This window comes from Clarias gariepinus, chromosome 22, assembly GCF_024256425.1.
Source record: "Clarias gariepinus isolate MV-2021 ecotype Netherlands chromosome 22, CGAR_prim_01v2, whole genome shotgun sequence".
Lineage (NCBI taxonomy): Eukaryota > Metazoa > Chordata > Actinopteri > Siluriformes > Clariidae > Clarias > Clarias gariepinus.
The window spans coordinates 24,264,004-24,288,973 of NC_071121.1; the positions used below are offsets into that span (position 1 = coordinate 24,264,004).

General features: G+C 38.9%; 1 protein-coding gene across 1 annotated transcript in view; it reads left to right on the plus strand.

Moving 5' to 3' along the window:
• The first annotated feature begins 1,105 nt into the window (after positions 1 to 1,105).
• vdra (vitamin D receptor a) overlaps positions 1,106 to 24,970 on the plus strand; it is a 62,332-nt gene continuing 38,467 nt past the window's right edge. Inside the window, exon 1 of the mRNA XM_053482365.1 lies at positions 1,106 to 1,244. Within this exon, the coding sequence (XP_053338340.1) occupies positions 1,214 to 1,244 (31 nt within the window). The 5' untranslated portion in view covers positions 1,106 to 1,213. The remainder of the gene's footprint in view (positions 1,245 to 24,970) is intronic.

Sequence of the window (24,970 nt, forward strand, 5' to 3'; positions counted from 1 at the left end):
TTGTCACTTTCATGCTGTTCTTTGCACAATTACTACTATTTGCACTGTTGTCACTTTGCCACACATAAAATCATTTACTTTTAAACATTAACTTAATTTTACCTATTAGTTTTTCGTTTTTTTTTTTTAACTTGTGATTTATATGCTTTATTTATATGCTTTATATTTCTTGTAGTTTTTTTGGTTTTAGCATTGCACCAGTAACTTTGGTCTGTTCTCACATTACCCTTTGTATAACTATATCTAAGCTATACAGTGCACAATCACATTTACAATGTGTTCCTATCTCTACTGATGCTGAATAGCTGGAATTTCCTCCATGATCAATAAAGTATCTATCTATTCCTTGTCACCGTCACCCTCGGCTTACTCATCAGGGACAAACTGATCATTTTACATACATTTCATACTCATTTCCATAATATTCCAAAAAAGCTTCTTTGCAACAATGACCACTGTTTAAAATACTATCTAAATAAAATATAATTGAATTTAGATGCAACATGGACAGATTAACAAAAAAATATATAGATACAATTTGAGGTGCAGGGACCATGTGCATGAACCTGGTTAAACTTTATAATCTACAAATAATATTAAATATAACAATTATAATATATTATAATATATTATAATATAATATATTATAATATAATATAATATAATATAATATAATATAATATAATATAATATAATATAAATTACATTTTAGGCATCCTTTTCAGTTTACGTTTAAAAAAATAAAAAGTATGTACAAGTATTCTTCTAATGAAGCAAGGTTTATTCATTTAACAATCTATGTATTCACACATTGTTATATTGATATATTTCGATATTTATATCATCACAAAGTTCATAAAGAAGCACTGGATTGTTTACCGCTTCCCTGGCTAGCGGATGACGTCAGGACACACCCCTAAACGTGTATGCTGGTGTAGTCAGTGGAGTTCCGTTTGCCCAATCAGAATCAAGCTGTCATCCTCGAGGACCAATCCGCGGAGAGGGTATTTACCAAACTTGATTGTGATTGGCTGCCGGTGAGAGAGGGTATGTAGACACGCAGAGCTGCTGAGCCGAAGGGCGGGGCTTATCCGAGTCGATGATGTCCACCTCTTTGGTGGTTGACGAGTAGAGAGAGAAAAAAACATTCTATCTATGTACACCCATTTTGTGTGGAATTAACGCTGTGTTGGAAGTGAACACCAGGATTTGGATGGTTCGAAGGTCAAGTCGGATCTCCCCTGGTAATGTATACTTTTATTCTAATGTAGTTTTTTTTTTCCCTCATGGAGAAGCGAGTGAGTTTGGCGTGTGAGGGGCTCCAACGGGCTAGCCATGCTGACACACACATAAACACTGCTAGCGTCCACACTCACACACTCGCGCACTGCGCGCTACAGGAGAACAGTGTGTGTATGAGTGTGTGTGTGCTGCGCAGTACGCTAGTATGCGCGTTAGTTTCTTTACTGCTGCAAAAAAAAAAAATAATAATAATACCGCCAGGAAACTTGTGCTAGTTTTATTATTATTATTAGCTTTGCTAGCTTATAAAACACTATTGAAAGTCCAACTCATTTTCAACAACAACATTATAAAAATAAATAATAAAATAAAATGGTCCAACTGCGCAGGTTCAGGTTTAACTTGGCTAATGTTGTTTTGCTAATTATGTGTACACGGTGATGTATGGAAAGCTAACAAAGTCTTATTTCTTTACAAATGTGTTTGGAAAACTTTCGCAGAGTTGCCTGGAGACATTTTTTGGCAACCCAGGGTGAGTTCAGCAGCTGCAGGTAGGACAGGAGCAGAGAGAGACAGAGAGAGAGAGAGAGAGAGGGGAGCGGTGCAGCGCAGCAAGAGCAGCAGCGAGGCTTTATCCCAATCCGACTCCTAACGGCTTCCCCTAATGCACTCCGCGCGCTGCGCAGTTACCTAATGGAGACCCTAAAACTAGAGCCCTAAGTGTTTTGTATCGAGCTATTTGGGATGTAACCGTGTTGTATGCACATGTGGGCTTTGGGTGTTTCTCAGGAATATGACTGAAATCAGTGGCGTAATTGCATTTCGTTTGATTGAAAAATAGTAGAAATAAATAAATAAATAAAAATGAAACGTCGAAAATCAGTCAGCTGCTTTTACAAAAAAAAATAATAATTAAAGAGATGTTTAAGAATAAACCACATAACTACATGAATATAGATGTCTCTTTTGATTATTTTTTTTTTGTCTAATGAAAATGCACAGGATATACTTTTTACTAAGCTAAAAAAAAACACCCAAACCACACAAAAAATATTACAGAGATGTTTAGGAATAAACCACAACTATATATACCTTATGATTAGATTTGTAAAATTTAGATTTATAACTTTTTATGCCTTTGGTCTAATGAAAAATAACCAACCAAACAAAAAAGCACAGTAAATACTTTTTTACTACACTTTAAAAACCCACATAAGTATTGCAGAGATGTTTAGGAATAAACCACATAACTACATAATTCATAAACACTTTATGATGAATATTTTTAAATATTAATTTATATATTTGTTATGCTTTTTCTAATTAAAAAGCAATGGAAATACTTTTTTTATTTACTAAAAAAGCAATAAATATTTCCCAAGCTGTTTGAGTCAAATTTACTCATTTGATATTGCCATGACAACAAACTTGGCCTTTAAAAAAGTAAAAAATAATAATAATAATAATAATAATAATGCAAAGTTGTAAATGATGAAAGGAGAATCACAATCAAAATTCAGTTTAGTATTTTTTAAATATAAATGCAGAATTAATTTACAGTCCTAGTTAATAAGATTTATTCTCATTTCAATTAACACAGCTTTAAAAAATGAACTAAACATTTCGACACCCTGTTATCATTTCTGTGTTTTCTATGGAGATGTTATAAATGTCTAGTTACACTTGTTAAAATGTATTTTACCTATAATTAACATCAAAGTTTTGAATAATCCTAAGACTTAAAGCTTCCACAAAGTGTGTATGTGTGTGTCAGCTGACATATTTTCATTCGATTCTGTAAAGCTGCTTTGCGACAATGACCATTGTTAAAAGCATTAAAAAATAAAATTGAACTGAAGTGAATACAGTAATGTGCAAAAATATTGAGCAGCCTAGTGCAACAGGCTGCAGAGTGCCGAAAGATACAATTTAAAAATTGGTCGTTTATGTAACAACCTCAGGATCAACCGCGTTTCCCCTCTCGTCTGTTCCAACCACTCAGCATTCAGCATCACCAGTATTCTCATTGGTTCATGCCTTAATTTAGATCATTTGAATGATTCATAGGTCACTGTGTGGCTTAACAAACAAAAACATTCCTCTGAGACTGCTCAGGTACAAGGAGTGGACTGAAAAAGAGAGACGAAAAAGTTCTTCAGGGATCCTGGAGAATTATTCCTCAACATTGCATTAAAAACACAGGGAAGTCTGAGTCTTTAGAAGGAAAATATGAAGACATCACATGAGGGTGGCTCATGACTTTTGCCCGATTTTGTTTCCTTTAAATTCACTGTTGATTTTCATACCTCTTAATTTCTCTTTTTCTCAGAATGCACAGTTTCAGTGTTTATGTAAATGAGCTACTGCTGAGCCACGCCCCTGCATCAAACAGCAGAGCTGAGCGTCAAGCTGGGGGAGGGGCTCTTCGTATATGAGGTCACATTAGGAGGAAAATTAAATCAGCTTGTCAAAACCCCTATGTAACACGTGAAATCCATCTGAACGTGTAGATGCATTTTTATAAATTAATTTTAAGAAGTCTATTTTTGTAGATAACAAAATATAATCAAGGGTTTTTATTTGGTGCTGTCGGCAGTTTGTTAGCGTATCATCACCTACAAACCCTGTATCGTAGAAATGTTCCTAAGAACAATTAATTTTTATATATATATATATATATATATATATATATATATATATTAGCGGGTGATTTATTACTTGTTTATGACAAATTCTGCCTCTTTGTATTTTTTCCATTTTATAAAAGCGCAGTAAAGACAATGAAGCTGGGGAACAGCTTGAATAGCTGCCTGAAGCTTTGACCAGTGAAGGAGGAGTTTTGCTCCATTGGCACACCGAGTGTTTGTTTGTCGAATCAGTGCTCGGTGACCTCCGATCCCTGTGATGTAACTCTGCTTGTTTGCATCGTCGCAAAGTCTTTGGCTGTGCCTCGGGTTTCAATTTGCCTTGTGGACACACACACACACAGGCAAAGGTACAGTTCTTCAGATTCAGTAACGCACAAATTGCAAACTTGCAGTCATTTCCCGAGCTTTCAGAGGCATTAAAAAGGCCGGAGTGTGCAGACGTAATGAGTACAGGATGTAGCGGTGCTCGTTGTTGCCCACGATCCCTAACCTGCGTTTACACACTCATCCTTTCATTTGTAGAAGAAAAAATGTATATATATTTCTTCAAGTATATTGTGATCATTGTCATGCTGAAAGACCCAGCCACGTTTCATCTTCAATGCCCTTGCTGATGGAAGGAGGTTTTCACTCAAAATCTCACGATACCTGGCCCCATTCAATTTTTTCCTTTGCACGGATCAGTCGTCCTGGTCCCTTTGCAGAAAAACAGCCCCAAAGCATGATGTTTCCACCCCCATGCTTCACAGTAGGCATGGTGTTCTTTGGATGCAACTCAGCAACAAGTTGAGTTTTTACCAAAAAGTTCTATTTTGGTTTCATCTGACCATATGACATTGTCACAATCCTCTTCTGGATCATCCAATTGCTTCAGATGGGCCTGGACATGTACTGGGTTAAGCAGGGCGACACGTCTGGCACTGCAGGATTTGAGTCCCTGGAGGCGCAGTGTGTTGCTGATGGTAGCCTTTGTTACTTTGGTCCCAGCTCTCTGCAGGTCATTTACTAGGTCCCCTGTGTGGTTCTGGGATTTTTGCTCACAGTTCTTGTGACCTTTTTGACCCTACGGGGTGAGATCTTGCATGGAGCCCCAGATCGAGGGAGATTATCAGTGGTCTTTTATGTCTTCCATTTTCTAATAATTGCTCCCACAGTTAATTTCTTCACACCAAGCTGCTTACCTATTGCAGATTCAGTCTTCCCAGCCTGGTGCAGGTCTACAGTTTTGTTTCTGGTGTCCTTCGACAGCTCTTTGGTCTGGGCCATAGTGGAGTTTGGAGTGTGACTGTTTGAGGTTGTGGACAGGTGTCTTTTATACTGATAACAGATGCTATTAATACAGGTAACGAATGGAGGACAGAGATCCTCTTAAAGAAGTTGTTACAGGTCTGTGAAAGCCAGAAATTATTGCTTGTTTGTAGGTGACCAAATACTTATTTTCCACCATGATTTGCAAATAAATTCTTTAAAAATCCTACAATGTGATTTTCTGGATTTACTTTTTCTTATTTTGTCTTTCATAGTTGAGGTACTCTTATGATAAAAAGTAGAAGCCAACTTGCACAATTGGTGGCTGACTAAATACTTTTTTGCCCCACTGTATAAATATATTTACACACACGTTTGTATCTGATATTTTGCTTTACACAGGAAACAGTTACGTCTAATCGGTGTGTTCCTCCTCTGACCATTACACTGCAGTTCTGCAGTCCTTTCTGCAAACCTTCACCACATGTTCGATAACGTGGTTCAATCTGTAAACCTCAGCGAGGGTATGTGTACAAAAGGAAAATAGGATTTAATTTGAATGCTTCACCGAGTTGCTTAAACCATTAGGCGCGAAGCTGGAGTTGAATTGGGAGTCATGTTTCCTGCCTTTCTGTAATGAAATAACAGCATGAAGTATAGGAGCAAAAAAATATTTTAAAATAATGATTTTATTCTTAAGAATACACAACAGCAGTAGAACAGTGGTCGCAGGATACCACTTTTGTTCTTCTCTTGTGAAGTTTAGCCTGAACAAGACCACAGGAAAAATACAGCGAGCCCCTTAAGGGACATCAGAGGAAAAAAATATGAAAGCGGCAAAAACAGGAGGGAAAAAAATACATGGGATTTAATTTTTTTTTTGGCCTCAGATGGATGAGCGTATATCCGGGTCAGTGTAAAAAAAAAAAAAAAAAGTAGTCATTGCTGGACAAAAACACTTATAGTAAATTACAAAATAATGGAAAATGAGGAAAACGATTCCTGCTAAGACTGTTCGCGAGCCTCAGAGTAAGGCGAAGAAGTCCTGCTTTTTGCGCTATGATTGATTGCAAGAATTCTGTCTCGACTATGATTGGTTGAAAAACTAGAGCATGAGGGCGGGGCTTCAATCGCTGTGATTTTTTTTGCCCATTTTTCTGTGCGTCAGTTTGTGCAGAAGGCCTTGTTCACACGGGCGTTACATTTTTTGGTGAACAAACGCGCTCTGAACATCCTAGACGTGTATGCTGCATTTTGTATTGGCGCTCGATTGACTTCTACACTGGCGTTCGTTTGGCTCTGTCTAACGCCAGCCTGCAACCCAAGTTGTAGTTTGTGTGTTAACCTGTGGAGGCAGTGTCGGGAACTGGATATGAAAGCCCTTGTCGTTTTATTTGAGGTGCCTCCTTTTAATATGGACCATTTTGCTATATTAGACATTAATCTTCTTGTTTTAAAAATTTTCGTAATACGGCGACGTAGGGAAAGAAAAAATCGCCGCCGCTACTGGGTTCACCCTCTGACTGCACAACGTGGGATTAAAGGAAGTTTTTTTTCCGCGCAGGTTTGCCAATTACTGTTGGATGTCAGTTTCCACTTTTGATTGTCTGCTGCAGCTGGTGCAATGCCACAATGCGCTGACATTTTATTTAGCTTTTTTCCTGTGCATGGACGATCATGGGATATATCCGGTCCTCCGAAGCATAAAATGAACGCGAAGAAAACGCACTAGAACCGCTTTCCTTGCGTTTGTTGGGATTTGAACGCCAAGAAAAGGCCGCCAGAAACACTCTCATTGACTCCTATGTGTAGAAAACCTTCGGCGCTTGATCCACTCTCACCGGACGCTACGAACGCCAGAAAAATGCTTGATTTTACCACCTGTGTGAACAAGGCCTTAAACACATTAGTGTATAAATGATTGATATTATTGATTATAACGATTGAAATAAAAAACGATTACAAATCTGCAAGCCAGCTTGTGTTATCAGGCCTGTTTAAGGTTAAGAGATTTCGTCTTCTGGGTTATAATTGGTTAAAAGAATGCTGCCTTGTCTATTTGTGGGAAACCTAGGATGAAACTGGGACATAATCCTAATTTAAAGCCTCTGGAATAAATTAGTCACTAAAACGATGAAAGAGATCCTTATTTTTATGTCTTTTTTTATTTGTTTGTTTTTGTCTATTTCTTTTCTTTCGTGTCCATTTAAGAGCTCTGTACGATACTAATAAGAAAACAGAATGCGATCAAGTCTCAATTATTTCCAGTTTTGCAATTTCCAGTTGTAATTATAATAACAACAACAACAATAATAATAATAATAATTATTATTATTATAGTAAGAAAACTAAATACTGCAAATAATTTGTAATACGTTTTTGAGTTTAATACTATTATTATTATTTTTGTTTTTGTTTGTGTGTTTGTTTCTGCTGCCTTTACAGAAAGCAGGAGAATGGAATCATGGAAACATCATAATTTTTTTTTTCTTTTGAAATGAACAGCTTTCAGTTGCGGAAGAAACACATCTATGAGTCATGCGTCTTTTATAGCTGCCCCACAAAGTTTCACACTTGCATGAATGACTTTCTTTCGCTATGCTGTTTGACAAATTCCTGTCTGTAATATGTGAGTGTTTATACTTTGAATTCAGGACAAAAGTGTTTTGAAATTAACCGAATTCTTGGTGAAATCGCTTTGTGCTGTATATGGGTACAATGTGTGATTTTAACTCTTGAATTCAAAAGTCTTTCAAAAAGAAAACACCACCACACAAACCAAAGGCATGTACGTAGTATATGTATGTATGTATAGAAAATAACCAATGATCCAGCGGTGTGATGAGCCAGATGTTTTTATATCGTACATGTTATAGTGAAGTGTCCGTGATTGCAATTATTATTATTTTTTATTAAACAATAACACAATCGGACTGTTTATTCAGCTGATAGTTTAACGATTTTTCATTACATCACAAAGCCTTTACGTATTACATCACAGGAGCTTCACTTATTACATCACAGCGGCTTTAAACACTGTCACAGTCAGTCCCTCACAAGGCTCTCTTTTCACTCAATGATGATTAGACCGAAAAAGAAATTCAGCTCGGTAAAAAGAAAACTTGTCCATCCTGAAAACTTTAACATACTTTCAAGTTCTGACACTGGAGACTCCTTACAAAATTTGCTGCAAAAACATATCCTCGTAGAAATTCTTACCCGCACGTTTTAATTATAAAAATACCAAAATGATTAAAGCGAGTGACTTAACATTCATGGAGTGATTGTCAGAGCTGCTGTTATAGAAAATGAACCCAGAGTTTCCGACCAATCGGAATCGAGAACCCATCAGCACGATGATAAAAAAAAATGATAAAAATCATCTGTTAAGTTTCTTGGGTTATTAATGCACTAGATGCAAGTTTGCATTTTGCTAATTCAGTGAATTTGTTTTCTTTTTTCTTATTGTGCGATACAGCAAAAATATCCTTTAAAAAAAATAATAAATCATAGATTTTGTCAATCAAACAAGCTACAGAAATAAATGGGCAAACATACATTCTAGAGTTTTTTTTAACGATTTGCTGCAAACTAAAGCATTAACGTAGTGGTTTATGATTAGAATGCGTTGTTGCTTTAAAAGAAATTTCGACCAAGGCTTTCCTTAAAGAAGGCCACTCTGAGAACTCGTTTCAAATGCCATCCATGGATCGCCAAACGTCCTGCTGCTTACAAGCCTCGGTTTTTTCATGATATCGTTTGACACTTGCATGAACGTGCCCTGCTGTACCTTCCTGGATTGGATTGCTCTTCTGATTGTTGTCGATTGTGTTACATTAGTCCTCAGGATACTGGGGGCAACCCCTAAAATAGTCAAATAAATTCCAGACATATATATAGTTCATAAGCATTATTTTTATAAGTCTGTTATTATTATAAGCACATTAGAGCCAACTCCACAGTGTGACTCAAGTGACCAGGCTAATAAATATAACAACTCAATAATACGTCTTCGAAATAATAGTGGGTTTTGATTTCCACTACTGTTGGAAATAAAATAAAAAAAATTCTTGAAAAGATCCTCTGGCTAAAAAGTTGTAGATCCCCTGGCTATGCTTTACCGATCTCACTTGAAGAACCACAGCGTTAAAGGTCCACAGCCTGCACCGGAGGTGTTTATGTTTGCGGTTTCGTGGAACATGATCCAGAATAAAGATCTTATTACGTATATTCAGCATGCGTTAACAAACTCGTCCTATGTGTTGTGTATGTTTAAGTGTAAACACCTGCGGCTCCTGTTACTAATCCACACTCATGAATTTACAATGTGCTCATTAGACTTTTTTTTTCCAGCACGTTATGTCCAAACGTTTCACCTGGAGGACCTCCCGAGTTTCTCGCGTCTTCGCGGTACTAATTAGCCCCAACACGTGACGGCGTCCTGCAGAGCTTCCACTGCTCACCCCCTTCCCATTGATGGGGTTCTGGTAATAGTTTGGGAGTGTTCTTTTCTAAAATCCCTAAAAGTGTTTTATAATGGTGAGCCTCCAGACGTACCCCGTAGTAGGTGACTTTATGAAAAGGGCTTAATGGCTTCCACATGGAAAGAGCAGCTATTTGTGGGATTGTGTAAGTGGAGGCTTGATGTTGGTACGGCGCTAAAAAGGAAAAGAACGAAGGTTGAGTTTGGGGGATGAGGTCAGAACTTGGGACGCTGCATGGCAACAAAACAAATGCCAAATCTTTACACATGTCCAGAGGTTTGTAATAAAGTTATACTTTATGTTACTATAATTGAGTTTCTTTTTAAAGTATCTGTCGTTTCCTTTTTTGATTTTTTTACCTTCTTTATTTCTAAAGGAAAACTTTCTCTGGTAGATTTTTTGAACATCGCTACAGTTCACTAAACTGTGTTTTAACAAGATTCCAATACTACTCAGGTCTTTGTTTCGTGCTGGAGGAAGCACATCAGGTCAAGAAGAGTAGATTGTGGTCAGGTGCTCAGCAGTAATTCTCTAATAGCATTTAAATAAAGTTGCATTGGTACTGGTAAGGTTCTCAGCGTGTGTCAAGAAAACATTTCCCGCACCTTGAACCCATAAAAGAACAGGTTGGATTCTTGGATTCTTGCTTTTGACACCAAATTCTGCTGATAGATCGGTCCAATCTTTAGCCGACTGGACAACTTGTGGCCACTGTATTTCCAAGTTCTTGGCTCACAGGATGAGAACCCTATAATGCAATCTCGGTTGCTTTTCTGCTCATCACAGTTGTAAAGAATGGCGCTCGCCAAACTTAAGAAGACGTTTTTATTCTGAGATGCTTTTCAGCTTACCGCTCTTTAAACGAGTAGTGTATGCGGAACCGTAGATGCCTTCCCCAAGCCAAGGGCTACATTCGGAGATGTTTTTCGTATCAGCACTTTTGTAAAGTTCGGTGCGCTGGTTGGACCAAAGGATTGGCATTTATATATACCTTACCCAAGTTAAGGCCCGCACTCTAAGAAGCTTTTCAGATAACCACATTTGTAAAGCGTGGTTTGTGCAGAACCACAGGTTTGGCATTGATTCCTCCCCAAGCCAAGGTGTGCATTCTGAGTTGCTTATCAGATCTCCACACTTGTAGAGAGTGGTGCCTGCAGAACTGAATCAGCATCAACACCTCTCCTAAGGTAGGTGCTTTCACTCTTGGGACTCGGGCACTTGAACACTTGTCCCCAAAGTGTGTTACATGTGTGTAAAGTCAACGTTCTGTACCGTCCCAGGGTGTAGATCATCGTACCATACATGGGTCCATTTGATCTCGGGCACTGTTCGAATCACATATGAAAGTTACCTACAGCAAAAACATGGAGATAGACTTCTATGTCCTCGTTTTCTACTTTTGTTTATTAGGATTAGGGGGGGTGAGGTAGCCGTCTGGCACGTTGCACGACGGATACTCCCCACCCAGGAGATATATCTTCCGTTTCTGTGGCAGTTACTCACAGGGTTGGATTTGCCAGCTCGATGCCAGATTGTAAGTGGTGAAGGATCTTGATGAAGCTTCCAACCTGGCGGAGTGGGGCTCGAACCGAGGCCCTCCTGATCAGCACCGTAACACCTGATCTATCCCTGTCCACCCTTTATGTTTATTGGGGGATTACAAACCTGCTGTATTGGAGTGTGTGGATGTGCAATTGTACTCGGGTACAGAACAATATTCCTAACGTGAAATCTGCCCAGTGGGGACCAGGGAGAAAGGAATTCTCTGCGAGGCATGGTACGAAGCAATCATGAGATGCTTTTCAGCTCGCCAGGGTTGTAAAGCATGTTCATGTAAGGAACTGAAGACATTCTGTCAGTTCGCAATCAGTCTGGCCATTCTGGCTCAGTTTATAAAAAAAACAAAAACTTTTAACAGTTCGCATCATCAGCGCATCTTTTTTAGGGCGTAAATATAAAAACGAGCGCATTTTCTTTTTTTTAACGAAAAGGAAAGCTTTTACTGTAAAATGAGTCACAAAGGTTTTTTCTTTTAATGGCTACTTAGTCATCAGTTTTAAATAAGTTGGTAATTTCGTTGGCCATTTCACATGAAAGCGAAACCAGTTAGAGAGTTGTCAGGAACCGCAGCATTTTTGTGCCATGAATCAAACGGAAAAAAAACACCTCGTTTCGCACGCACGCTGGGAAAGGGCTTGAATGAATCCTCCCTCAAAGTGGCCAGCGTTGAACGGTGTTTAAAGGACGAGCAGAGCCACGGTTCAGTAGTCAGTACGAACGCAGTGTGTGGTCTGCTGGAAAGCTGGTACACATGCACACGAACACACACAGACCAGTTTACTGTCTCTGACCCTGCCGTGTGCGTCTTTTCCCCTCTGACGATGTGTATCAGTGTGCTTCTTATCGATTCTGCAGGATACAGACGCGGTGAATGTAGTCTTTTTCCTGTCAGAGCGATTGAGCTGTAGTTGTTTTTGTGATGCTGCGAGACGTAAGACATGGAGCGGTGCTCGCAGAGGAGAGTCTCCCCGCTGTGTGTGTCCTCGCCGCTGCAGGTGTTCTGTAGACGCTTCCCAACTTTAAAGCCAGACAGAGTTCATCCTGCGGACGAGACCATGACTGCACCCCCTCCCCTTTTTTCTCCGTCTCTCTCTCTTTCGTTCTCTCTCTCTCGTTCTCCATCTGTCTGTGGTTTCACTTAAGTCTTCGTTTCTCCCTCACCCTGTTTTTCTGTCCTTTTTTTCTTTCGCACTCTTGTAATTTATTTTTTTAATCGTCCCTCACTACTTCTTGTTATTCCCTTGATCTTTGTTTTCGTTTTTTTTTTTTCACTTCTTCCTTATATCTTATTCTTTCCGCCTGTCTCTACCACTGCACCTTATTGCTCCTTTTCTGTTCGGTTCTTGCTCCTTCCCTTTGTCCAATGTAATTTCTCGGATTGCTCGCATACAAACACAATAGTTTTACTTTTTTATCTCTCTCTCTTTTTTTTTTATAAAAACATAAAAGCTGAGATAAAAGCAATTATTAATACAGATATCATTTATTTCTGATCCATTTTCAACATTTACTTCTGTGCACTTACCATCTATCACATTGACAATCACTTATCTATCTATCTGTCTGTCTTTCCTTGTTGCATAACACTACTTTCACACCATCATTTCTTTCCTTCACCTATTTTTGTTTTTTTAATCTTTATTTTTTACATGATCTGTCTCTTCTTTCTTTCTTTCCTTCTTTTTTTATTTTTTGCGCTTTTAATAACATATTTTTCACATGATCTATCCCTTTTTCTTCTTGTAAAAACGTTTATTTCTCATCAGATTTTAGAATGACTTTTTCCCACGTTTCTTTCCATCTTTCTTAGCGGCCTGCGTTTCTTCGTCTCTGCACATCGTGTCTTGTTTTTCGTCTCTCTCTCTCTCTCTTTGTCTCTGTGCCAGGGTGGTTTTCGTGCGGAGGTATGAGTAGGCTGGAGTGGAGGCGAGCCGAGCCAGACTCGCTCTGATTGGCCAGCAGGAGACGAGCCTCCAGACATAGCTCCTCCCCTTCCTGTGTCCGCGCTGCAGGCGCCTGTCATCTTATTTCATTATTCTCGCTCTCGCTCTCTCTCTCTCTCTCGCCCTTTTCTCTCTCTCTCTCTCTCTTTCACGCCCGCATGCTCATGCTCTCTTTCTTTCCCTCTCTCTCTCACTTTCTCTCTCTCACACACACACACAATTTATTCAGCAGAGGAGCTGCTGAATCTTATGGAGTTTTACAGCAGGGTGGTGCTGTGTACAGGATGGAGCATGTTGACCTTTTTACAAGCTTCTCTCTTTCTCTCTTTTATCCTTCTTTCTCTCTCTCTCTTATCCTTCTTTCACTTCGTCATTCTCTCTCCCTGTTCCTCTGTTTGTCCTTCACTTTTCTCCTGTCTTTCAGTTTATTCGTCACCCCTTCTTTCTTTCTTTCTTTCTTTCTCTATATATCTCTCTTTCATTAGTCCTCCCTTTTCTCCTTTTATTTTCTTTCTATTCTTTGCATGCATTCTCCCCTTTTTTCACCTCTCTCGCTCTCTCTCTCTCTCTCTCTTTTTTCCAAATGCATTCCTATATGTCTCGGTCATTGTGTTCTGCTTGTTGAGGCCCTGTGTCTGTCTTCCTGTGTCTGGTAATGAAATGACGCAGAATTCCCTAGGTCTTATTTTAATCATGGCTTTTTTTCCCCTTCTCTCTCTTTCTCTCTCTCTCTCTCTCTCTCTCTCTCTCTCTTGCTTTTTCTTGCTCCAACTCTCTTCTTGGTAGTAAGACAGCTGATGGATGCAGACAGACAGACAGACAGTAACACACACACACGCACACACACACACACACACACACACACACACACACACACACACACACACACACACACCATCCTCCCCCTCATCCGGCTCCACCAAAGTCTGTCTGGTCCATCTGAGCTGCGCTTTTTTTTTTTTCCTTCTCCTCCTGCTCACTCACCAACGTCTTAAAAACTGGACATCCCATAATATCAAGATCATAACTTCTTAGGCGATAGTGTCCAGCTGTTGTTGTTCTAAAGCATGAAAAAAGTACACATTATTCACCTTGTACCAACTCTCTCCACAAGTAATGTAAAGCCACCATTTATTTATTCCTAAAAAATAAATTCCAGCGCAGTGTACAATCCAATAATAATGATAAATCATGTTGAATTTTAATTGCGACAGATAACTAAAATAATTACATTTTAATATTCTCATATAATTTTTATTTTAGGCTTTATGTCTCTCATGAAGAAAAATTTTATAAATATGAAATAATCAATTTGTATAAGAAATAATTATGAAGTTATTAATAATATTAATGATTATTAGTTGATTGTACAACACTGTTTTGGTATGGGATAGGAATCACCATGGACCACCACGATATTATCACGGTAGAAAACCTTTTTTCTTCTTCGCGATTTAGCGAAGTAACGCTGTTTTATATCATATTAATATCATGATTTTATATATATCTTTATTTTGTTATAATATATTTCAAAAATTATAATCTTTTAGACATTCATTTGATTGACCCAACCGATTAATAAGTTTCCAATTCATAATCAATTTAATTTGACGTTGTTTTTGTTGGTCTTTCATTCATCGGTGTCTCAGTGGTAGGTTTCTTGTCTACCATGCGGAAGGCCTGGGTTTGATTCCCAGCTTCTGGATTGGGTGCCGGTTCCAAGCCTGGATATAATGTGATGGTTGCATCAGGAAGGGAATTTGGCATAAAACCTGTTGCAAGTTGTTGTGCGGATCAGGTGGCCTGCTGTGGTGTCCAACCGTTGCGAAGTTCTTGTTGATTTTTCGGCTGCTCCCGTCATGACGCAACACGTCCTATTTTATCCGGGTTTGGGGATTGGCTGGGAATCGATTTCGGGCCTTCGTCAACATTGGCGGATGGTGCATTACCGACATTTACTGGACTGGAGTGTAGAGCAGAACATGGGGTAGGCATGAAAAAAAAGTTATAAATACTTAATTTGTTAAAAATCAAACGTGCTTTTGAATCGAAACAAATTAAAAATCGCAATGGTAAAAAAGTCGAACGTTGATTCACGGATCTGTAATTTGATAAAACACTTTTATTTTGCCATTATCAGAACGTTTGAAAGTTGCGAAACATTCCATGCAGCTAGCTTGATATTGATTTATGTACGCACTTACACACACAAACACACACCACACAGAATTTAAAACAACACCCAACAATGTTGTGCTATGAAGACAAATGGTGCTGCCACAGGATGGTGAGTGTTGTAGCCGGCTGCCCGGTGTCTCAGATAAAAGCCTGTCAATCACTCGCCATAGGATATTAAGGCTAGACATTAATCTGGCATTTTATTACATGTGTCTGTTTTTTAGTGCTCCTATTACTTTTTTTACTGACATGTTGAGAGGGAAGATTGTGAGCATATTGGTAGAAGGATGCTGAGGTTGGAAGTGCCAGACAGGAGGTCTAGAGGAAGACCAAAGAGGAGATTTATGGATGCAGTGAGAGAGGACATAAAGTTAGTTTAGTAGGGGTGAGAGAAGAGGAAGCAGAGGATAGGGTTAGGTGGAGGCAGATGATTCGTTGTGGCGCCCTGAAAGGGAACAGCCGAAAGACAAAGATGATTACTTTTTTACTGCTTTTTTTTTTCGTTGAATTTAGTCTGTATGGTACAAACTTCTTAAATATTTTACACCATGTTCCAGGCCAAATGAGAATCTTTAAAATAGTCTGGTATTTTATTTAACATAAAGGGAATAAAATACGTGGAGCGGGCAGTATTAATATTGATAGTTGATAACTTATTTATTGGTGCCTTTAATGTTGTGGAACATCCACTGAACAAGGTTGTTCCTGTTCGATCCAGAATCGAGTCGCCCGTTTAAAGTTGTTGAGGTAAACTGGCAAATGTTAGAAGGGTTAAAATGAATGAAATCCTAAACAACTTTACCAAAACTTCTGCGCAAAACGTAAAACCTTTTGCATCTTCCGTAAAATCCCCTTGTTTTGGAAGAATATAGCATCTTCTTCTTTTGAACTTCTGGGTGTCTGGTGCCAAAGGCGCCACCTAATGGACTGGAGTGTGGAGCAGGAAAAGATCACTTTGTACTTTTACTAAATGTTAGAAATCTGTAAGAAATATGGAAAGCCTTATTCACAGCCCAATACCTGTAGCTGATATTTTTCCAAACATTTGGTGTAGCTATTATAGTGCTAAACGTTCCGATTGTGGAAACGTGGCACTCAATACTCTGCCTGTCAGACTCATTAATAGCTACGTGAATAAATTCTGTAACATCTTATTGATTTGTTGTTTCACTTGACCTAATTTCGAACACTGGGTACACTCCAGCCAACGTGTAAAGCCTTTCCCAGGAAAGATCACACACTGCAGGGCAGTTAAACAATAAGGCACAGAGGGGGCTCGCTTAATGAAGCAATTTGCAACACCAAGCGCCCGCAAGAAAACAACAACAATTGCAGTAAGTAGCAGGCTGTTAATGTCCCTACGAGGGCTGGAGCCAAAGCCACAGCGAAAGTGCCAGAGTTATCACCTTTAGATGAGACTGCAGGAGGAGGAAGAGAGCGCTATAGAGTTTCTGGTGCTGGCCGTGAATCAGTTTTGTGGCTGATGTAAAAAAGTGTTAACACACCTCCTGTAAATAGCCATTAATGTGATTTTAAGGTACAGACAGCATTTGCATATCAGCTTATCGCTTTAACCTCCGTGGCCTGACCTTTAAGCCTAGTTTGGCACGTTGGAGATGCGGGAGAAAACAAGATGACCTTTAGACGCCGAGCGGAAAGTGTCCACAGCCACAAGATGGTGTCTCTCAGGGTCCTGCCTTCAAGTTTTGTTTTTTTTTCTTCCAAAAAAATGATGAATAATTCTATTAAACTCAGCTTCTAGGTTTTGATTTAGAAATTGTTTTTGTGCCTCTATTCCTGGAGATGTTTTGAAAAGGCAGAATACAATATAGTTGCTTTAAGCGTTTTTCCCGGGAACCCTTTCAGAATATTTCAACAAATAATTATAGTCTTTAAAAGAAGTTCCATCGTTGCCTGGTTTAACATCAGCACGCACACACACACACACACACACACACGCACTTTGGAAGCGGTAAGTGGCAGACTGTGGGCTGTTTGGGTCACGGATATGCAGGTATAATTTGTCCTGTTATGAATCAGACAGTGAACAAAAATATGTTTAATCCTGTGTCTCGAAAAATATGACCAAAACAGATGAACATTTTAAATTCAGTACAAAATTTTAACAGCATCTCGCCTCCTGCCATTTAGCTTGTAATGGTTCAATGTTTTCAAAAAAAAATTACATTATCCAGACCCTAAATCTGTAAGCATAGAACTAAAGCTAAATTATTAATACAGATCCTAAATACTGAATCAAAATTCAGCACGGAATCGAAATCAGTACAGTATGTAATGCACAGCCCAAACCAAAACAGGACTCAGTGTAAAAACTAAATCAATACAATACTCGGAACAAACCCTAAATCAACACTGTATTTAGTGCAACGCCTAATCAGCACTATATACTGTACATGGATGGATTGGTAGATAGATAGATAGATAGATAGATGGATAGATGGAAAGATGGATGGATGGATAGATGTACTTTATTGATCCTGTGAGGGAACTTATTGTATATTCAGTACACAGTCTAATTAGTGCATACTCTAGTGCACTGCCTGTCCTTTTTTCAGAAATCGCTCTTTTAATAATATCTTTACGTTTCATACATTAAAAGGCCTAAAACCAGTTTTAGAAAAAAATTGTATGTCTGTCCAGCCGATTTTGTCATGCCAAACTGGCTGGACATAATTTAAAACTTGGCTGGACATCATTTGAAACTTTGCCAGTCCTTCTGTATTTTGCCTTCAAAATAGGCGTGGGTATATGCGACACTCAACAGAGCCAATCAACGCAATAGTTTACTAGAGAAAGCGGAAGATACTGAAGCAACTGTAATGCCCCTGCCAAATGCCCCAAATCCTCACCAAACGCCAACAAACGACCACATCACAATGTGATGGCTTACTCCATTTTTCTTGAGTCAAAGCTAATTTTACCATTTACCTAATTTTACTTTACACTTTACCTGTCAACAACAGGTACTAGCAGTAAAGAAAGCAGTATTCAGTACAGTATTCAGTATAGAAACGAAATCGGTATGGTATTAAGTATAGAAATTAAATTTGTATTGTATTAAATATAGAAATGAAATCAGTACAGTATTCAGTGTGGAAACGATATCAGTACTGTGTTGAGTATAGAAATGAAATCAAATACGGTATTCAGTATAGAAACGAAATTAGTACTTTATTCAGTATAGAAACGAAATCAGTACTTTATTCAGTATAGAAACGAAATCAGTGTGGTATTCAGTATACAGTAGAAACTAAATCAGTAAGGTATTCAGTATAGAAATGAAATCAGTAAGGTATTCAGTATAGAAATGAAATCAGTACTGTATTCAGTATATAAACAAAATTAGTACGGCATCCAGTATAGAAACGAAATTAGTACCGTATTCAGTATAAAAACAAAATCATAGCGATATTTAGTATACAGTAGAAATAAAATCAGTACTGTATTCAGTATAGAATCGAAATAAGTGCGGTATTCAGTATACAGTAGAAACTAAATCAGTACTGTATTTAGTATAGAAACTAAATCAGTACGGTATTCAGTATAGAAACGAAATCAAATACAGTATTCAGTATAGAAACGAAATCAGTGCTGTATTCAGTATAAAAATTAAATCAGTACGGTATTCAGTATAGAAACAAAATCAGCACAGTACTCAGTATAGAAATGAAATCAGTACTGTAAATCAATACGGTACTCAGTATAGAAACGAAATCAAATACGGTATTCGGTATAGAAACAAAATCAGTTCGGTATTTAGTATATAAACGAAATCAGTGGGGTATTCAGTATACAGTAAAAGCGAAATCAGTACGTGTTCAGTATAGAAACTAAATCAGTGTGGTATATAGTAGAAATGAAATCAGTAAGGTATTTAGTATAGAATCTAACTCAGTACGGTATTCGGTATAGAAACGAAATCAGTGCAGAATTCAGTGTATAACTAAAATCAGTACAGTATTTAGTAGCTACTGTATAGAAAGAATATTTCACTTAGGTACTGATAAAATTGGATCTTAACCTAAAATCAACATAGTATACAGTACAGAAGTTAAATCAGTACAATAATACGTTTTGACCACAGATCAGTATAGCATTAAGTATAGAAATGATATCAGTATTTAGGAGAGAATCAACATTTTCCCTTTAATAAAGTAGAATGTTTTAGGACGTCAGTACAGTATACAGTATAGAACCTCCACCGGTATGTTCTTAAGAAGAGATCATAAATAAAAACCCACCCAACAATTAAGTACACATCTGATAGCCGTTCAGTGTTAATGGAGAACATAAACGTTAAGTACAGAATGTAAATCAGTACAGTATTTATTAGAGAGCTTTCATGCAGCGTCTTGTATTTATTTCTGTGTGCATCAGACTGGTACAGATATCTTGTGTATGTTTTACAGTAGAGTTATTACAGTTATTCCTTACATTCCCTTATCATGCTACACCAAGATGCACCATCTGTTCACACTCCCAGTATCGCTGTCCTTTCTAGAATAGTTCAGTTTCTACACCCTGATTAGCAGTGTTATCAGATTGAGGCCTGGTTGCTGTTGATCTCGCTCTGATTGGTCTCATATGTCACATGTTTAAGTAAAGGTAACGCATCTGTGCTGCATTATTCAGTGTTTAGCCGCACGCTGTCCTTCAGCTCGTCCTCCTCGTTCTGCTTTCATTCACACACAGGAGGAGTCTGCTGTAATTAAACGTCTTATGTAGTGCGAGTGTGTGTGTGTGTGTGTGGAGGTAGTGGGTATAAATGCCATCTGCAATCTCTCTGTCTCCCTCTCTTCCTCAGTGTTTTTTCCTTTCTGTCTCTCATCGTCTGTCTTGGCAGCGCGATGTCCTGGCGTGTGCGTGTGTGAAGACTCTTCATTAGCGCAACTTGCTTGCCTTCTGTTTCCTGAGATGGCACACACTGTCTCCAGAGAGAGAAGGCCGGCTTGAAAACAAGAGTGTGTGTGTGTGTATGAGACAGAGAAAGAGGAGAGAGAGAAATAAAACAAACACCAGTGAAGTAATGGCATTCGGAACCGACAGCTGTCCAGGCCAAACCACAAACAAACACTTTCTCTCACACACATACACACTCGCCTCCCAAACAATCGGACATCTGCTTTCTCGCGTTAGCTGGGCCAAGCGAAACTGAGCAAAGCCTCAAGATTTATCCAAACACCCCACTTCCTGTTTAAGGCCCGAAACGCCACGTTTGTGCCACTGATGCTGCTGTGCTACATACCTCCGTATATCTTAATTGCCCCTTTTCTTTTTTTTTTTTCTTCCTCGGAGGAGAACAGTTCATGGATCATGAAAGTTTATGAGGTGATCTTCTATGCCCTTCAGGTTTGTAACTATAAAATGCAAGTGTTATAACCTCAAGCCAATTCTGGCACAAGTATACTGGATTTGCAGCCTTCATACTGTAGATGGGAGCGGATAAAAACTCTCTCCCTGTGCAGGTTCGGTTGTTGGGAAATGATCAAATTCGGTACCAGAAAATCGACTTCATCACACAAATTTGTCGGGGATTATTTTGACACAGCGGCAAGTCCTGAAGCGGTCCGCTCCTTGCTAAATTTAGTCGTTCAGTCATTTCTTTTGGAACCAAGAAGAAAAAGAAAGACAACTGCAAATTTAAAGCGGTCGCTACAGGACAAGCTCTTTTGTTTTCATGTTTGAGGTCATAGTTTCCTTTTGGTCAGCTATGAATAAAAACAAATCGAATAGCCCGGGCATGAAATTTGCTCATCCGGACTAGTAATTTTATCCACCCATGAGCTTGGAACATAATGCATAAGTTGCATAACTGAGCCTCGGTGCGTGGGCAGGAACGAGAAGCTGCGCCATACACCACATGTCCTCACACCCCTGTCGGAAATCCGTAATCGGTGCGCTTTGTAATGCGAACGGTACATAAAATAGAAATCGCACTCGTGCCGCGTGTAATGAACAGATCTCGCGATCGACATGCCCGAGCCAAAGTCTTCGCGCAGGCGCTGACCTCTTTACTTACTCGCAGTTACATAATCATAGCGTTATAGCGAGATTACGCGCGTGTTTATTTAATATTCTCTGCACACATAATAATCCTTCCAGACTAAGCGCTTCAAGTCGTGTTGTAGTAACTGATTGAATAAATCCTTGTCAAATTAGCGTTAGTGTTACATCTGGACGTTAACATTCTCAGGACTCGCTGTTCTTCTGCAGGCAGAAACCCAAGCAGCTCTTCTCGTTTTCTGCTCGTACAGCGTTGTGACATCTCTGTTCCCACAAACAATGCTGCTGGGTTGTAATTACGGTTCTTGGCGGAAATCTGATAAATGTAAAGGTGTGTCAGTAAGTCGGTTTGTGTAAACGTGTGATCTGTCAGACTTTGGTTAGAGTCTGTGGGCGCGTCGTCCATCTTTTGCTAGCAATTTAGTAATAATTAGACATCTGTTTGCGATCAAGCTGTTGTGCAGGCCCTTATGTGTGTTTCCACAGGCAAAGCTGAGATTTGGAAGGGGACTGCGCCGCTCGATGTTGCGTTCATGCTAGCAAGCTAGTCCCGTGTCGTTTATCTCTCAAGTCACTAGCTTGGTTTTTAGTTAAGTTAATAAACAGAACTGTACAACCCACAGCACATTTTATTTATTTATTAATTTTTTTTTTTTTTTTGAAAAACTAAATTGAAACATAATTGAAGTGGCCCGTTTTCTCCATCACTGACAGCTTTGCTAAGCAAGCTACGTCCTGAGGTTGTGTACAAGAGGATGAATGGAAACCAGAATTCTTTCAGGTGCATAGGGATTTGTCAAAAATGTCAGACCACACACACACACACACACACACACACAAACACACCATAGGTTTCATATATCATTTTTAGACCACTGCAGCTAATTCGTACTGAGTTAAGAACAGCTCATTAGACTGGTCGTCACTAAACTGAACTTAAGGTACGACTTCAGGCTTTTGCATGGAACGTGTTTGAAATGATAATCTCGCTAAACAATTAAAACGGTTAAACATCACGAACTCATTTTGTTATCGTGTAAGTGGGAGTTATTACCGTGAGCTCATGTTTAGCACAGAGCTATTGATTTGCCCTTTATCAATGGAGTCAAAAGGATGCCGATGTTGGCAGCTCTCACTCTTACACCCGAGGTATTAAAGCCAAAGATTAAAACAGTGTAAATCAATACAGGGTGAAAGTTTATGTGCCCTAGTTTTTTTTTTTAGTTTGTTTTACTTTTTTATCTACAAAAATATCATAAATGAACTGGGCATTTACAGTACCCCCCCCCCCCCACACACACACACACACTTCGTCATATCAAGTTAAATGATGTGGATTAAATGAAAGAAATGTGAACCGATTGTTTTACTGTGTCAGGCTGCAAAGTGCCTAAAAATCACTTGTTTACGTAACAGCCTCAGCAGCGACCTCATTCCCCCTCTCGTCTGTTCCAACCACTCGGCATTCAGCATCACCAGTATACTAATCACGGCCCTGATCATCTGTCATCATTTGCACCAGTTTCTTACTAGTTCATGCTTTCAGTTAGATTTTCTTTTCTGCTTGGATGAATTATAGGTTACTGTAGGGCTTAACAAACAAACAAACAAACAAACAAACAAAAACATTCTTTTGAATCTGCTCAGGTACAGAGACTCGAAAAAGTCCTTCAGGAAGCCTGGAGATCTATTCTACAAATCTATATTAAAACTACAAGAAACTCAGTCTCTTTAGAAGCTAATTATGAGGAAATAAGTGGTGCTCATGACTCCTGCGTATATGGGTGTGTATGTGTGTGTGTGAACAGGTTGCAAACTGAGATAACTCCATTTTGCCGCTTTGTGATAAACAAGTCTTTTTCACATGAAGCAAGAAATTCTGCAAACTGATAATGAGTATTTTGTGCATGTTTTTTTTTTTGAGTCTCATTAAATAGCAAAAAACTGTCAAAAAAGTTTGAGATAAAAATAAAACTCTGATTTTTCAAAATGCTATACTTCCAACTCCTGCAGTTTTAAGGTTATATAGAGGTTTTTTTTTTTTTTTTAAGGTTTGTCCCAGACAAACTTGTGACAAACTTCATTCTTGACTTTCGTTTAGTACTAAGCAGCATAGACACTGTTCGGAATCTACAAAATAAACCACCTCGTTGTCTAATAGTAATATTTCCATGATGTATACAAAAGCAAGCCGTGGACCCCAAAAAAAAAAAAAATCCCCGGTGAAGTCACAGCTTCAGCTTGTTATTTCCCAGAAGCGATTCCCGCCATGAGCCAAAGCTGTGAGAATGTCAGCGAGCGTGTCAAACACACCCTCTTGGAAGAATGCGCATTGTAGTTGGCCCTCTCATCTTACCGATCTCACCTTTGCCCTCAATCTCTCCCGTGCCAGGGAAACTTTTCTACTCGCTATCTTCAGCGCACGCTCCGTTTCTCTCTCTCTCTCTCTCTCTCTCTCTCTCTCTCTCTCTCTCTCACACACACACACACACACACACACACACACACACACACACACACACACACACGCACACACAATGGTCTCCAAGTTCTGCAGCACAGTGGAAAATGATCAATTAGTGTGGGCCAAATTGGTGATGTTGCCATAGCAACAAGGAAAACAGTCAGCATCTGATGTGTTTGGAAGGCAACAGCGGTGAGGCAAAATTGCACAATCTGTTGTGTAAACACTTTTCAGATCCTGATGTTCGGCATTAGCCAAAGAACCCACAACAGTCGATACTTTACAAGTAAACTCCGGCTAATAAGAGGATCTCCGCTGAAAGCTGTCGTGCAAACGTCTTTCCCCAGTTAAAACGGGGTGAAGTGTCAAACTCTCAAACTAGTCTAGTGGCCTTGGCTTGAACTCGCACTCTGTCCTATTTTACCGCTCTTTGTTTGCGTACAGCTCATTTTCGCTGAAGTGGAGGTTTTACTAGCTCCCCGAATACCCCCCGAAGATGAAGCTGTGCTCACTTAAGCAGGCTAAATTGTTGATTTTGGACTTTGGCTCATGTTTCTCTCTTATTCGTGTGATTGTACTTGCTTAAAAGAGCATTTCATTTTTAGGCCAGTCTCTTGATTTTTATCTTTATGCCAGCATGGGATTGAACTTTAAGCTCCAAATTCATGATATAACATGTCAGGGTAGTAGATTTCACAGTTTTGGGGATTTTTGGCTGTTGGTGGTGGTGATGATCTGTAAGGTGGAAGGTGTGTCAAAAAATTTGGCAGCATTTTGAAGCATTAGTTTGTACGTTGCGGTTTCTCAATAATGAGACGATCTGCATTTTTTTGTTATGAACTTTTAAAAAAATTAGCTTTGCTGTAGTGGGTTTTTTTTTCCCTAGAGAAAGTACTTGAATTTCAAATGAATTAATTATTTCTTGATCAGCTATGTTAACTGAACTTGGAAAAATTTTCAAACACTTGCTGGGGTTTGAACCTGGGCCGCTCTGATTAGCAGTCCGGTACCTTAACCACTAAGCCACCCAACCATGTAAGTAACAAGTAAGGTAAAAAAAAAAAATTAGCAGGAAAAAAGATCACCTTGTGCAAGAATTCATAATTTGAAACAATTTTTTTATTGCACCTAACCCCCATCGCAAATAAATGAAAAAGCCATTTAAAATTTACGTGTTTC